General features: G+C 41.5%; 1 protein-coding gene across 4 annotated transcripts in view; it reads left to right on the top strand.

Moving 5' to 3' along the window:
• The first annotated feature begins 8,626 nt into the window (after positions 1–8,626).
• The window catches only part of trdmt1 (tRNA aspartic acid methyltransferase 1), a 71,187-nt gene continuing 65,511 nt past the window's right edge, over positions 8,627–14,302 (top strand). For 2 of the 4 annotated variants that reach the window (XM_080210808.1, XM_080210799.1), the window contains exon 1: positions 8,632–8,775. In XM_080210808.1, coding sequence (XP_080066934.1) covers positions 8,700–8,775 — 76 coding nt within the window. In that variant the 5' untranslated portion in view covers positions 8,632–8,699. Of the gene's footprint in view, positions 8,776–14,302 lie in introns of all 4 variants that reach the window. The other 2 variants (XM_080210833.1, XM_080210824.1) reach the window with 2 other exon arrangements.

Below are 14,302 nucleotides of genomic sequence, written 5' to 3'. Positions count from 1 at the left end.
CTCAATAGCACAGAGCTGGTCCGAAGTATTGCTTGCAATTTATTAGTGAGGTGACAGACTTCTCCAAAAATGGTTTATGATTATGAGGTGACAGCTAATGGTATGACTGACATTGCAACTAACCAACCAAGAGATGATAATGATTCTTAGCAACCATTCGTCGGAGATCATTTAGATAATCATTGTGGTTAAGAGTTGGAAAGTTCGTTGGTATGCCAAATGTTCAATTTTGTGAAGTGGTGACACAGAAGTTCGTTACCTATTGCGTTACTTCCACTTCAGTTTTTATCAGACTTCCTGTACAGGATTTCACAAGTCAGTCATTTGCATTCAAATTATTCAAACATAGAAAACAAATTGGTCAAAACTTTATGTTCGAAGTAACTTACTCATCAACAAAAATAAATATTAGTCATTATTCAGAACAAGTATTGTTGATTCCCCACAGCCTTTCTCCAAATTGTACCTGAAAAGATAATGCAATTGGAGGCAAAAATGAACATTAATTATTTATTGCCATTTTGCTCCTGACTAATAACAATTTCATCTACAGATGCACTGCAGGGACAAATATGTCCCAGAAAATGTTGCCACTACTGGACATTGAACTGGCGTTGAGGTGCTATTTGTCTTAAAGGATAGGCTGATATTATCAAAAATAGACTGTAATCTGCTTCTGCAATTATTACATTACGTTAGTAGTGATAGAGGCTGTGATCAGTACAGTGCCTATACATTAAAGCCTATTTGCAGATATTTAAAGAAACAGTTAGAACTTATTATCATAGTTCCTCAGTAAATTTACCTAGTTCTTCTCTGAGTCAATCACAAGGGGTAAGAAATAGGATTACCCCTGAAAACAGGTGGCTCTTTAGCTCAGACTGTTTCCTTCTGCTGCAGGTACCATGTTTAATTTGTGCTGCTTGCTTTTTTTCTTGATCTTTGCTGTACATTAGCTGCACACATCTGTAGGAAGCCTACAAAAACAAAAAATGCTGGAAGATCTCAGCAGCTCCAACAGCATCTGTAGGGAGAGATTAGAGCCACTGTTTTGAGTCTAGATGACCCTTCGTCAGACCCGGCAGCAGATGCTGTCAGACCTGTTGAGATTTTCCAGCATTTTCTGTTTTTATTTCAGATTCCAGCGTCTGCAGAATTTTCTTTTTTTCATTCTTGGTACATGAGCATTGCTGGCTGGCCAGCATTTATTGTCCATCCCTAGTTGCCCTTGAGAAGGTTGTGGCGAGCTGCCTTCTTGAGTTGTTGCAGCCTATGTTCTGTGGGTTGACCCACAATGCCATTCAGAAGGGAATTCCAGGATTTTAAACCAGTGACTGCGAAGGATCAGCAATGTATTTCCAAGTCAAGATGGGGAGTGGCTTGGAAGGGGAATGGCAGGTGGTGGTGTTCCCATTTATCTTCTGCCCTTGTCCTTCTAGATGGAAGTGGTTGTGGGTTTGGAAGGTGCTGTATAAAGATCTTTGGTGAATTGTTGCAGAGCATCTTGTAGATAGTACACACTGCTGCTACTGAGCATCAGTGGTGGAGGGATTGAATGTTTCTGGATTTGGTGCCAATCAAGTAAGCTGCCTGAGTGTTGTTGGAGCTGCACCCATCCAGCCAAGTGAGAGTATTCCATCACACTTCTGACTTGTACCTTGTAGATGGCAGATAGGCTCTGGGGAGTCAGGAGGTGAGTTACTTGCCGCAGTATTCCTAGCCTCTGACCTGCTCTTGTAATCACTGTGTTTATGTGGTGAGTCCAGTTGAGTTTCTGGTCAATGGTCATCCCAAGAATGTTAACAGTGGAGGTTTCAGGGATGGTTGCATCATTCAATGTTGAGGGGTAGTGGTTACAGTGTCTCGTATTGGTGATGGTCATTGCCTGGCATTTATGTGGCACGAATGTTACTTGCCACTTGCCAGCCCAAGCCTGGATATTGTCCAGATCTTGTTGCATTTGAACATGGATTGCGTCAGTATCTGAGGAGTTGCGAATGGTGCTGAACATTGTGCAGTTATCTGCGAAATCCCCACTTCTGATCTTATGATGGAGAGGAGGTCGTTGATGAAGCAGCTGAAGATTGTCGGGCCTAGGACACTACCCTGAGGAACGCCTGCAGAGATGTCCTGGAGCTGAGATGACTGACCCACCACAACCACAACCATCTTCCTATGTACCAGATATGATTCCAACCAGCAGAGAGTTTGCTCCCTGGTATCCTTATTGTATGTGTAGCAGGGTTGGGGGGGGAGGGGGTGTTGTTTGCTGTTTTGACGGGGGTGGGGAGGGGAGGTGGGTAAGTTGTACTCTAGCAAGAAGTCCTACTAAAACATGCCCAGGAGATGATGGCAAGAAGTACTATAAGTCAAGAAATTTTGCTCAGAGAACATGAGTGCTCATTGTTAAAAAAGAATTTTAACAATCTGATATGAGTTGTCAAGGCAAGTGGGTTCGTCATCAAATCTTAACAACTGCACCACAAGTCTTATACACTGCTTGATTCATCACATCCTGTAACCCATCTACCAACAGTCTCTATCACGCAGTACTCAATCCAAAAATACATATGCTTTGCCTCACCCACAAACACTTAGCACATACTGGCAGCTATTCAATTATGACCACCACATCGAACCATATTGCAGGATGCTCACACTTCCCTCTTTCATGCACTTCTGCTATAATTTCTGCTACGCTTCTGTAAAATAGTTATGATGATTTTGTTCACACAATTGAATCATTGATGGGTCTTTCCCTTATTAGATCAATTCTTACTTAAGAGGCTAAATGAGAATAATTGAGGATCACTTCATTTAAGTTTGTAAAAAAAATGCAGGGACAAAACAGCAGGATTGCTAGATATACGAAAATTCTTTGTGTTGCATAATTCTATTCGAAGCCTTAAAGGACAATACCTAAAAATTTGCTCTAACTGAATTACTGTCATAATCTGAGTCTCCACTCCCAAGGATCTATTGCAGTATACATGAACCCAGTATCCAGTCAATAGCTGCTAGCATGTTATATCAGTTCAAACAATTTGTGGAACACTGCATGTGACAGGAACAGCCTGAATCATTGTTCCACATCAAGTACAGGAGAAAATATGCTGTGAGCAGATATCACTTCTGCAATGGTTAAATTAACCACTTCAGTCTCTGGCTCTCAGTCATCCGAAAAAATCTGATGCATACACAGTTACTGGTTTGTAAAATTTGGAAGGTCCTAGAGATTTGGGAGGCTGACGCTAAAGTGCATCATTTGGATTTTTCATGAAACACTATAGAGACAAGGGCATGTCTTATGTCAATATTCACACTGAACGATAACATATTTGACAGCAAGTTATGTGGAATAGAATATAGGACAAATTATATAGTATGTTAATATTCTTAGCAAGCTGAAGGATCAGGGTGGAATTCTCCCAAAACATTTTAAGTGTTGACTTCATGTGAAAAACTAGAATAATTCACACTTTTTTTTCAGTGGGAGTTCAGAGAAGAGTCTCCCACACTCTGTGCACTGCAGAGGCCACCAGCATAAATATCATTAAATTTCAGGAGCTGGGCCTATTCCCACCGGAGAGGCTGAAGTCAGCGTGCCGAGTGGGTCACTGCGCATGCGCAAAACTGTCAGTGCCGAGAGTGGAACAAACATTCCATGCTGACTTTTAACCCCTCCCCTGCAGTGTCCCAGACTTCCCCTTCCATTGTGCAGCCTTTTCAAGAGACCCATGCCCCAGGCTTCCTTTCCCTCTATGCAGCCCTTCTAAGAAGTCCATGCCCCTGGCTTCTCTACCCTCAATGTAGTTCTTCCAAAAAGCTTGTGCCCCAAGCTTACCTTCCCTCCCTTCTGTATGACCTTTCCAGGAAGCCCGTAAATCAGTAACAGTAGACATTCTCCAAAATGCTGCTGTTCAGACTTGTTCATGAACGTAGTTTTCCCGGTTCACTCCCCTGACCTATCTCTCTCAGCTCACCTTCTGTCTTCTTCAGCTCACCTCCCATTCCCTCTGACTGAAACTCCATACACCACGAATCAACCCCCAGTGCCCTCCACTCAATCCTTGTGTCTCCCGACTCAACCTGTGTACCCCCCTTCCCACTGAAGATCTTGAGTGGTGCACTCAACTCTGAGATCCCCGCAGAATTCTGCTTGCCAGGTGCATGCCTTTTGAAATCAGTCATGCTTTGCGTCATTCTGACATAATGCTGCTTTTTATATGGGGGAATGATTCTGGCGTATGGGCCCGATAATGATATACTAACATATTCCAATGAGGTTCCCAATGTTGAAAAACAGGAAACATATTCCGCCATTGACGGGGAAGGGGACAATCGCATCCTGATATTACATTGATGTAAACATGACGTTAGCCTCTCGCGATATTTTCTGTTCTCATCGCCAAACCCGCCTAAAGCAAATGGGTGTGGAAAATCTTGGCCATGGTGTCAGAAGTGAGTAGTTGGGATTAAGTGGATTCGGAAAACAGTGGAATACAGCAAGGAATAATTAAAACTTCAATCTGCAACTCTGTATAGGACATTGACTGTTGGGGGAGTCATTATGGCTTTGACTATTCCAATACTTGCTCCCATAGCAATGAAAGAAAATTTGAGAGTGAATTTGAAATTTTTTGAGTTTCATTGGCTGAATTATGAGATTGCCACAGAGTTAAATACAAGAAATCCGAACAGATCAAAATAGCAGTTCTGTTACCAATGTTAGGGAAATAGAGCTACAAACTTATTGCAACTCACTCAGGAGCAGAAAAGACAGACTTGTGAAATTTGGAGACCTTGAAAAGCCATGTATATTTATTTATTACTGTGACAAATAAGTTTACATTAACACTGCAATAAAGCTACTGTGAAAATCCCTGAGTCACCACACTTCAGCACCTGTTCATGTACACTGAGGGAAATTTAGCTTGGCCAATGCACTTAACCAGAACGTCGCTGGAACTGTGGGAGGAAACTAGAGCACAGACACAGGGAGAATGTGCCAAGTTCATACAGACCGTGACCCAAGCCAGGAACTGAAGCCGGGTCCCTGGCGTTGTGAGGCAGCAGTGCTAACCACTGTGCCACCATGCCATCCCTGTCAATTATGAACGCTATGTGCTTAACACTAGAGTTACAGAAAAGATGGAGAATATTAGTCACTATGCAACTGCACTGAAACATTTGGCTAAATCATACGAATTTGGGCAATTGAAGAATGATCTCATCTGAGATAGGATTGTCTTAGAAACAGGAGATCTGCCGTGAGACCACATCTATTGGAAGAAGAGAAACTTATTCTAAACATAAGAACATAAGAACTAGGAGCAGGAGTAGGCCATCTGGCCCCTTGAGCCTGCTCCGCCATTCAATAAGATCATGGCTGATCTTTTCGTGGACTCAGCTCCACTTACCCGCCCACTCACCATAACCCTTAATTCCTTTACTGTTCAAAAATTTATCTATCCTTGCGTTAAAAAAATTCAATGAGGTAGCCTCAACTCACTCACAGGGCAGGGAATTCCACAGATTCTCAACCCTTAGTGTGAAGAAATTCCTCCTCAACTCAGTCCTAAATCTGCTTCCCCTTATTTTGCGGCCATGCCTCCTAGTTCTAGTTTCACCTGCCAGTGGAAACAACTTTGCTGCTTCTATCTTATCTATTCCCTTCATAATTTTGTTATGTTTCTATAAAGCCTATCCTCATTCTTCAGAATTCCAATGATGTGGCCCCAATCTAGTCTCTCCTCATAAGTCAACCCTCTCAACTCCAGAATCAATCTAGTGAATCTCCTCTGCATCCACTCCAGTCCCAGTATATCCTTTCTCAAGGAAGAACATCTAAACTGTACATAGTACTCCAGGTGTGGCCTCACCAGTACCTTATGCAGCTGCAACGTAGCCTCGCTGTTTTTAAACTCCATCCCTCGAGCAATAAAGGACAAAATTCCATTTGTCTTCTTAATTACCTGCTGCACTTGTAAACCAACTCTTTGTGTGATTCTTGCACAAGGACACTCAGGTCCCTCTGCACAGCCTGCTGCAATTTTTTACCGTTTAAATAATAGTCCATTTTGCTGTTGTTCCTACCAAAATAGATAACCTACATTTACCAACATTGTACTCCATCTGCCAGACCCTCATCCACTCACTTAGACTATCTATATCCCTTTGCAGACTTTCAGCGTCCTCTGCACATTTTGCTCTGCCATTCATCTTAGTATCATCTACGAATTTTGACACACTACACTTGGTCCCCAACTCCAATTCATCTATGTAAATCGTAAAGAATTGTGGTCCCAATACTGATCCCTGAGGCACACCACTAGTTGCAGATTGCCAACCAGAAAACAACTTATTTACCCCCACTCTTTGCTTTCCGTTAGTTACCAATCCTCTATCCATGCTAATACATTACCAGTAACACGATGCATCTTTACCTTATGCAGCAGTCTTTGGTGCGGCACCTTGTCAAATGCCTTCTGGAAATCCAGATACACCACGTCCACAGGTTCCCCATTGTTCTCTGCACATGTAATGTTCTCAAAGAATTCCACCAAATTAGTCAAACAATGACCTGCCCTTATGAACCCGTGATGCCAATGGGACAATTTATATCCAGATGTCTCGCTATTTCTTCTTTGATGATAGATTCAAGCATTTTCCTTACTACAGAAGTTAAGCTAACTGGCCTATAGTTACTCACCTTTTGTCTACCTTTTTTAAACAATGGCATCACATTTGCTGTTTTCCAATCTGGGGGAACACCCCAGAGTCCAGTGCATTTTGGTAAATTACTTCTAGTGCATTTGCTATTTCCCCTGCCATCTCTTTTAGTACGGTGGGATGCATCAGATTACTGGTAGTTAGGCCAGCTGATATCAATGACTATCAATGAGATTGTAGAAATGCCAAAAGCTCATTTCAGTTGTCGTGGCATTCCTGACATTGTGATGATAGACAATGGCCCCCAATTCATGAATGAGGAATACAGGCATTTCATGTATGGGAAATTCAGCATGAAACCTCATCTCCACACTACCCCAGTTGAATGGAAAAGCTGAGGCAGCAGTAAAAATTGTCAAAGTGATCATCAAAAAATACAATTAGATCTACCTACCAAAGCACTTCAGGTCAGTCAAGCAACTAATGTCACACCACACCCCCCACTACTTTTCCAATCCCTAAAAAATACTGAAGCCAGATTTCATAATGGGAGTGAGTGAAAAAATCAAAGTGAAACGATAGAGAGTTAAGTTTCACTTTGATAAAGTTACCAAAATGATGCCAGAACTAAGAGTTGGAGAGCTGTTCAGAGTGCAAACATTCAACACACTCAACAAAACTCAGCCCACATGGCAAATTTGGGACCTGTGTAGAGAAGTTGTCAGCTTGAATGTACTGTGAAAGTGAACAATCAGATCTATTGTTGCAACTGTAGACATCTTGGGGCAACTGGAGAAACTGCTCCTCCAGAAAGCTGATGAGGTAGATTTGATTTTGTCAATTGAACAAAGAACTGAACAACCATCTGTCCCAGAAGTCAACCGTTACCCAACGACTGCAATGGATCTGCCACAATCTTATATAGAAACATACATAGAAAACAGAAGCAAGAGTAGGCTATTGAGCACTTCGAGCCTGCTCTGCCATTCATTATGACTATGAGTAATCAGCAAATTCAATACCCTGATTCTGACCTTCGTTATCGAATAGGGCAGATGGCATGAGGGGCCATAGGCCTATTCCTGAGCCTAATTTGTGGTTTCTTACGTACATTTGTATCAGCATTAACAACTGCAGCAGTAACACTGCAGCACTCGCCACATCAACAACATTCTCAGAGAGATAACGTCTCCTCAGAAACCAGCAGACACCAGGCAAATAACCAATCACAACTCACATGTGTGCCATTAGAAGATCAGATCAATTTAAAGATGTGTGCAATGTGCATATGTAGAGAACAGACTAGAAATAACAATTTTTTGCTCATACGTGATCATTTTCTTCATGTCAAGTAAATTAATTGTAAACGACAAGATATGCAATTATATTTCTCTTTAGGAAAAGGGGGATGTTTGGATAAATGTTTTCACCGTGACCTGTTCTATGAATTTGACTTCTGGTTCCATATGATGTAAATAAAGGTTTTGAGCAGTAACCATTTTTACACACCACATGGAACAGTTTGTTTGGTTCACTTTTCAGATAATCAGCCTCCAAACGGTTGGAGACAGAGAAGGGATGGATCACATTTTTGGAGGAGGGAAAAATGTGGAAAAAAAATTTTGAATCACTGATCCAGTTTCACAAAGTAATCAACCATAACGATTATATTTCTTTATGTATCAGAAATCACCCCAAACGTTTTAGTATTTCACAGAAGTAGGTGCTGCACACCTTGAATCCAAAATGGGAATTATACATTCACTCGTCAACTTATCTTTTAAAAAATGCACCTATTTGGAAGAGTTCCTCTTCAAAAATAAATAACATTCCTTGTGCTAAAGTAGGTTTCTGCCCAGTCCCACTGTTCAATGAAGGTGAGCAGCTCTGGTAAGATCTGCTGCGGGTCGGTTACTCGTTGTGAAAACCCAGCGTCTGGGTCAGAAGGAGGAACCTTTGTTCTGGTTCATGGTGCAGCGGCGGAGCGGCGAGGGCGCGGACCTCTTCCTGGAGACGGAGCCGTTGTTATGATGGAGCCCGAGGCCCGGCTGAGAGTGTTGGAGCTGTACAGCGGTATCGGGGGCATGCACTACGCGCTGAAAGGTAAAACAGCGAAACAAACAAATAAATAAATAAAAGAGAATGAGAGTCATGTCGCAGGGCAACCCGCAAGAGCGGAGCCCCATAAACAACGGGCAAGAACAATGTGCTTGGACCAGGTCTCCTGTCAAAACACGTTATCAGTTCACAAACTAACTTGTACCTCTTCACCCACTCAGTCCCCCACCTTGAGGTCTTTGGGTGCCTGTCTCCTCTCACTATTGTCAATGTTGTTGGCAGCCTTTTGAGAAAGGTTCCCTACAATGCAGAAGGAGGCCATTCAGTCCATCGAGCCTGCACTGACAAGAATCCCACCCAGGCCCTAACCCTGTAATGTGAACATTTACCCTGCTAATCCCCTGACACTAATGTGTAACTTAGCATGGCCAATCCAACCTAGCCTGCACATCTGTGGATTGTGTGGGAGGAAACCGGATCACCCGGAGGAAACCCATGCAGTCATGGGAGAACATGAAAACTCCACAGTCACCTGAGGTCAGATTGAACCTAGATCCCTGGTTCTATGAGGCAGCAATGCTAACCAATGTGTCACTGTGCCACCCTTGGTTTCAACGCTCTGGAAGAGTCAGCTTGGGCTAAGAGACAACTTTGCAATTCACACAAACTGTGAGATGTAGAAGAATCTGGAGCACAGGAAAATATATAGCTATCGACAGAAACGATTAGATGTTTATATGGAGTTTAAACAGCACACTCCGAAGAAAGGGTTGAACTTAAAGGGATGCTCAAGGGATCAGGACCAGGCCTAGGATGGTTGTCAAAATTGTAAATGACAAGAGGAGAAATCAGTATCAAGGTTTTCAGGGCATTTACACAAGCCTTTTTTCAAATCTCAGATATATAAGCAGTACAAAGTTATGTTCTCTGGTAAACCTCCAGCTTAAGTAAGAAGTGCACGCTGATAAAATTAAGAATCTAAGGGAATTATGAGAGTAAGATAATTGATATAAGATATGTGACACCTTAATCAAATAGGAGCATTGAGATCATTGCAGCTTGTTAATAAAAATACATAGTTTTGGGTAATTTGCATTTGTATTGGGGTGTGTTAGGCATAAGTCATAGCTTTAAGTTTGTATTTTAGCTTAATTTATATTTCTGAAGTGTGTGAAGGAAAACTGAGTTTTAGTTTCACTTTAAAAGATACCTGCATTTTAATGAGGTTTTTCCAACTCTTAACAGTAGGAAAGCTATACTGTTGCCTAGCAACTGGGGACTCACTAAGACAGATGAAGCAATTTCAGTTCAGTGGGATGCAGCATTCCGCAGAGTGCCAGAACAGATAAGACATGCAAAATGACCAAAAGCAAGTCCCAAAATAATAAAAGGTTCCAAAAACCAAGGAGGGACAGGGTTTGTGAGCAGATGCTGTTCAGTGAAGTTAAGAGTGAGAAGCAGAGATGCCAAGTCATAGAAGGCAAAACTTGAATGCAAGTGGCGATCAAGGGGGGAGGAACAGCAGAAGGGGAGGTTGCAACCCCAGAGGTTAATCCTCAGTGAAGACATCTGAGAAAAAGCATTGTTTGGGAGAGGAGTCCAAAGAAAGTTCTTAAAGAGTGATAATTGGAAATCCTCATGTGAAAAGCAGAACAAGTTGGCTCCTGGTTGATGAGCATCTAAGGAAGTTAATGAGGAATCCATGGCATCTAATTTGGGTGGCACCTGTCACTTGGTTTCAGAGTGTGGGGTGTCTGACTGCAGTTCACCTGTTGGCTGACATATACAGTATGTTTACTGTGCGCATTAGAGTATAAGATAGATTTTGTAACTTGTCCTTGTGATTCTGCACATTTGATTTATTATTATCACATATTAATATACAGTGAAAAGTATTGTTTTTTGCATGCTATACAGACAAAACATACCATTCACAGAGAAGGAAATGAGAGAGTGCAGAATGTAGTGTTACAGTCATAGCTAAGAGTGGAAAAAGATCAACTTAATGCAAGGTAAATCCATTCAGAAGTCTGACAGCAGCAGTGAAGAAGGTGTTCGTGAGCTGGTTGTTATGTGACCTCAGACTTTAGTATCATTTTCCTGAAGGAAGAAAGTAGAAGAGAGAATGTCTGGGATGCATAGGCTCCTTAATTATGCTTTGCCGAGGCAGCAGGAAGTGTAGACACGCTGGAATCGGGTGGATGGAGGCTAGTTTGCATTATATTCACGACCTTTTGTAGTTCCTTGTGGTCTTGGATGGAGCAGGAGCCATACCAAGCTGTGATACAACCAGAAAGAATGCTTTCTATGGTGCATCTGTAAAATTTGGTGAGAGCTGTAGCTGACTCTGTGCAATTCTGGTCACCCTATTATAGAAAGAATATTATTAAACTAGAAAGGGTGCAGAAAAGATTTACTAGGAAGCTACTGGGATTTGATGGATTATGTTATAAGGAGAGCTTGATAGACTGGGACTTTTTTCTCTGGACCGTAGGGGGCTGAGGGGTGATCTTATAGAAGTCTATAAAATAATGAGGGGCACAGATCAACTAGATAGTCAATATCTTTTCTCAAAGGTGGGGAGCTAAAACTAGAGGGCATAGGTTTAAGATGAGAGGGGCGAGATACAAAAGTGACCAGAGGGACAATTTTCTCACACAGAGGATGGTGAGTGTCTGGAACAAGCTGCCAGAGGTAGTATTAGAGGCGGGTACAATTTTGTCTTTTAAAAAGCATTTAGATGGTTAAATGAATAAGATGGGTATAGAGGGATATGGGCCAAATGTGGGCAATTGGGATTAGCTTAGGGATTTTTAAAGAAAGGGTGGCATTGGACAAGTTGGGCTGAAGGGCCTGTTTCCACAATGTAAGCCTCTATGACAGGCCAAATTTCCTTAGTCTTCTGAGAATGTAGAGGGGTTGGTGGGCTTTCTTAGCTATAATGTCAGCATGGGGGGGGGGGGGGGGGGGGGTGGCGACCAGGACAGGTTGTTAGTGATCTGGATACCTAAAAACATGAAGCTCTCTACCCTTTCTGCTTCGTCCCCATTGGTGTAGACAGGAGCATAGTCTCCTTTACTCTTCCTGAAGTCGATGACAATCTCCTTCATTTTGTTGACATTGAGGGAGAGATTATTGTTGCTGCAACAGTTCACCAGATTCTCTATCTCATTCCTGTACTCTGTCTCGTCATTGTTTGAGATCTGACCCACAACGGTGGTGTTGTCAGCAAACTTGAAAATCGAATTGGAGGGAAATTTGGCCACACAACCATAGATGTATAAGGAGTATAGTAGGGGGCTGAAAACACAGCCTTGTGGGACACCGCTGTTGAGGATGATCGTGGAGGAGGTACATATATGGCTCTAATGATATAGTTGTGGTAGAAAGAGTAGAGTATGAGAGTTTTTTTTTTGTTTAATAAATGATTTTTTTAAAAGTATACCAATAGTGTCTAGGACTCGGTTTAATAGCCACCCTTCACATTTCCAAATAAAAAATAGAAGTTCGGCTCTGTCAAGCTGGGTTCCACCCTGGGAGCTGATTTGACCAGAAGTAACATCAGCTGGAGTCACAAGAATATTGTTTGTATAGTCTTTCAGAAGGCATCTGACAAGGTTCTGCAAAAAAAAATTAGAAAGCAAAACACTTAGAATTGAAGGTATCTTGTGATGCATTCTGTGAGAGGGTAGACAGAAATGACAAGAGTTGTTTCCCAGAGGTCTGGATTGAGGCCTCCGTTTTTTACCAATGTGACTTGCGTGGAGGAATAGAGTTTTACATCTAAGAATGCAGTCAACAGTAAATTGGAGCATTATAAGTTGGCTAAATGGGAACAGGAAGTTACAGATGAACAAACAAAGTGAGCAAAACTGTTTCAAAGGGAATTCAGTGTGGTAAAGTATGAGGTATAAGGATGTAGTAATAATGTTGATGGATGGATAATCTTGACTAATGCTTTGGGAACATGGGTTCAAAACCCACCATGGCAGTAGGTGAAATTTAAATTCATTTAATTAATATAAATCTGGAATTTAAAACAAATCCCAGTAATTGTGCTATGATCATCATGATTGTTGTAAAAACCCTTTGGAGGGTTTAGAATCTCAGCAATCTGCTTGACTCTTCAGTTCCAGGAGTAATTAGAGACATAGAAAATAGGTCTGCAATTCCCTGTTTTCTCTTTACTCCCCTTTTTAAATAGTGAGATTATATTAGGTACCCTCCAATCTGTAGGAACTGTTCCAGGATCTGTAGAATTTTGTAGGATGTCTACCAATACATTCACTATTTCCAGGGCCACTTCTTTAAGTACTCTGGGATATAGATGATCAGGCCCTGGGAATTTATCAGCCTTCAATCCCAGCAGTTTTCCAGCACCATTTTTCTACAATTACTGATTTACTTCAGTTTCTCCCTCTCACTAAACCATGAGTGTGCCAACATTTTTGATATGTTATTTGTATCTTCCTTTGTGAAGATAGAAGCAAAATATATATTTAGTTAGGCAGCTTTTTCTTTGTTCTCAATTATAAATTCTGCTGTTTCTGAATGTAAGGGATCTTCATTAGTCTTCACCAATCTTTTTCTCTTCACATATCTATAAAAACTTTTACAGTCAGTTTTTATATTCCCAGCAAGCTTACTCTCGTACTCTCCTTTCCTCCTCTTAATCAATCCCTTGGTCCACCTTTGCTGAATTCTAATCATCAGGTCTGTTTTTTTTCTGGCCAATTTGTATACTACTTCCTTGGATCTAATACTATCTTTAATTTCCTTATAAGCCATGGTTTGACCACCTTTCCCATTTTACTTTTGTGCCAGACAGGAATAAACAGGAATTGTTACAGTTCACCCATGTGCTGTTTGAATTTTTGCTATTGCCTATCCACGATCATCCTTCTAAGTTGCATTACAGCCACCTTGTTCCTCAAATCATCAGAGTCTGTTTATTAAGATTCAGGATGCTAGTCCTAGATGGGAGAATTCCAGTCTCTGTGAAACTGACCAGGAAAAATATTTGGCTTAGATGTGCGCATCTTAGCTCGGTGGATCGATGCATTGTCCAGATAGTATTGGTCATCTGGTGATTACAGTGGCTGTGTTGGCATTCCAGGTGTCATAGGATCTGATGTGTGAGTTTTAAAGAGGGGATATGGAATCCAGGAATGTTGCATGTGGCACTCAGTTCCTAACCAGGACAATTGGCTGGAAAGGATGTTGTGAATGCTCTTTCAAGGAGCCACAAAGGCACAGTTGTGCCATTGCCATGTGTGAGATACCTTATTTATATGTACAATACTTCAGGCAGTTCTCAACTTTATAATATTTGAGTTGTGACGAATGGCACTTGATGTTTATAAATTGCCACTCTGTTTCAACTTTCCCATGTCATTTTTGACTTTACAATCCATGCCAGTGGAATTCATATGTGTACATCAACATTCAGTTGGTGTTGTGATGCATTTTTGCAGTGCTTAGTGCCTTTGCTTTTCCAAACTTTCCTAAAATTTAGAGTTTCTTTGCTCATAACAATGGCAGAAAAGTGTAATTCTTGTGTAAATTATGTTTC

Source organism: Carcharhinus amblyrhynchos, chromosome 2 (assembly GCF_965287045.1).
Source record: "Carcharhinus amblyrhynchos chromosome 2, sCarAmb.v2.hapA, whole genome shotgun sequence".
In the NCBI taxonomy this organism is placed as follows: Eukaryota; Metazoa; Chordata; class Chondrichthyes; order Carcharhiniformes; family Carcharhinidae; genus Carcharhinus; species Carcharhinus amblyrhynchos.
Note: the sequence above shows the minus strand (reverse complement) of the source record. Positions and strands in the feature narration are given on the sequence as shown.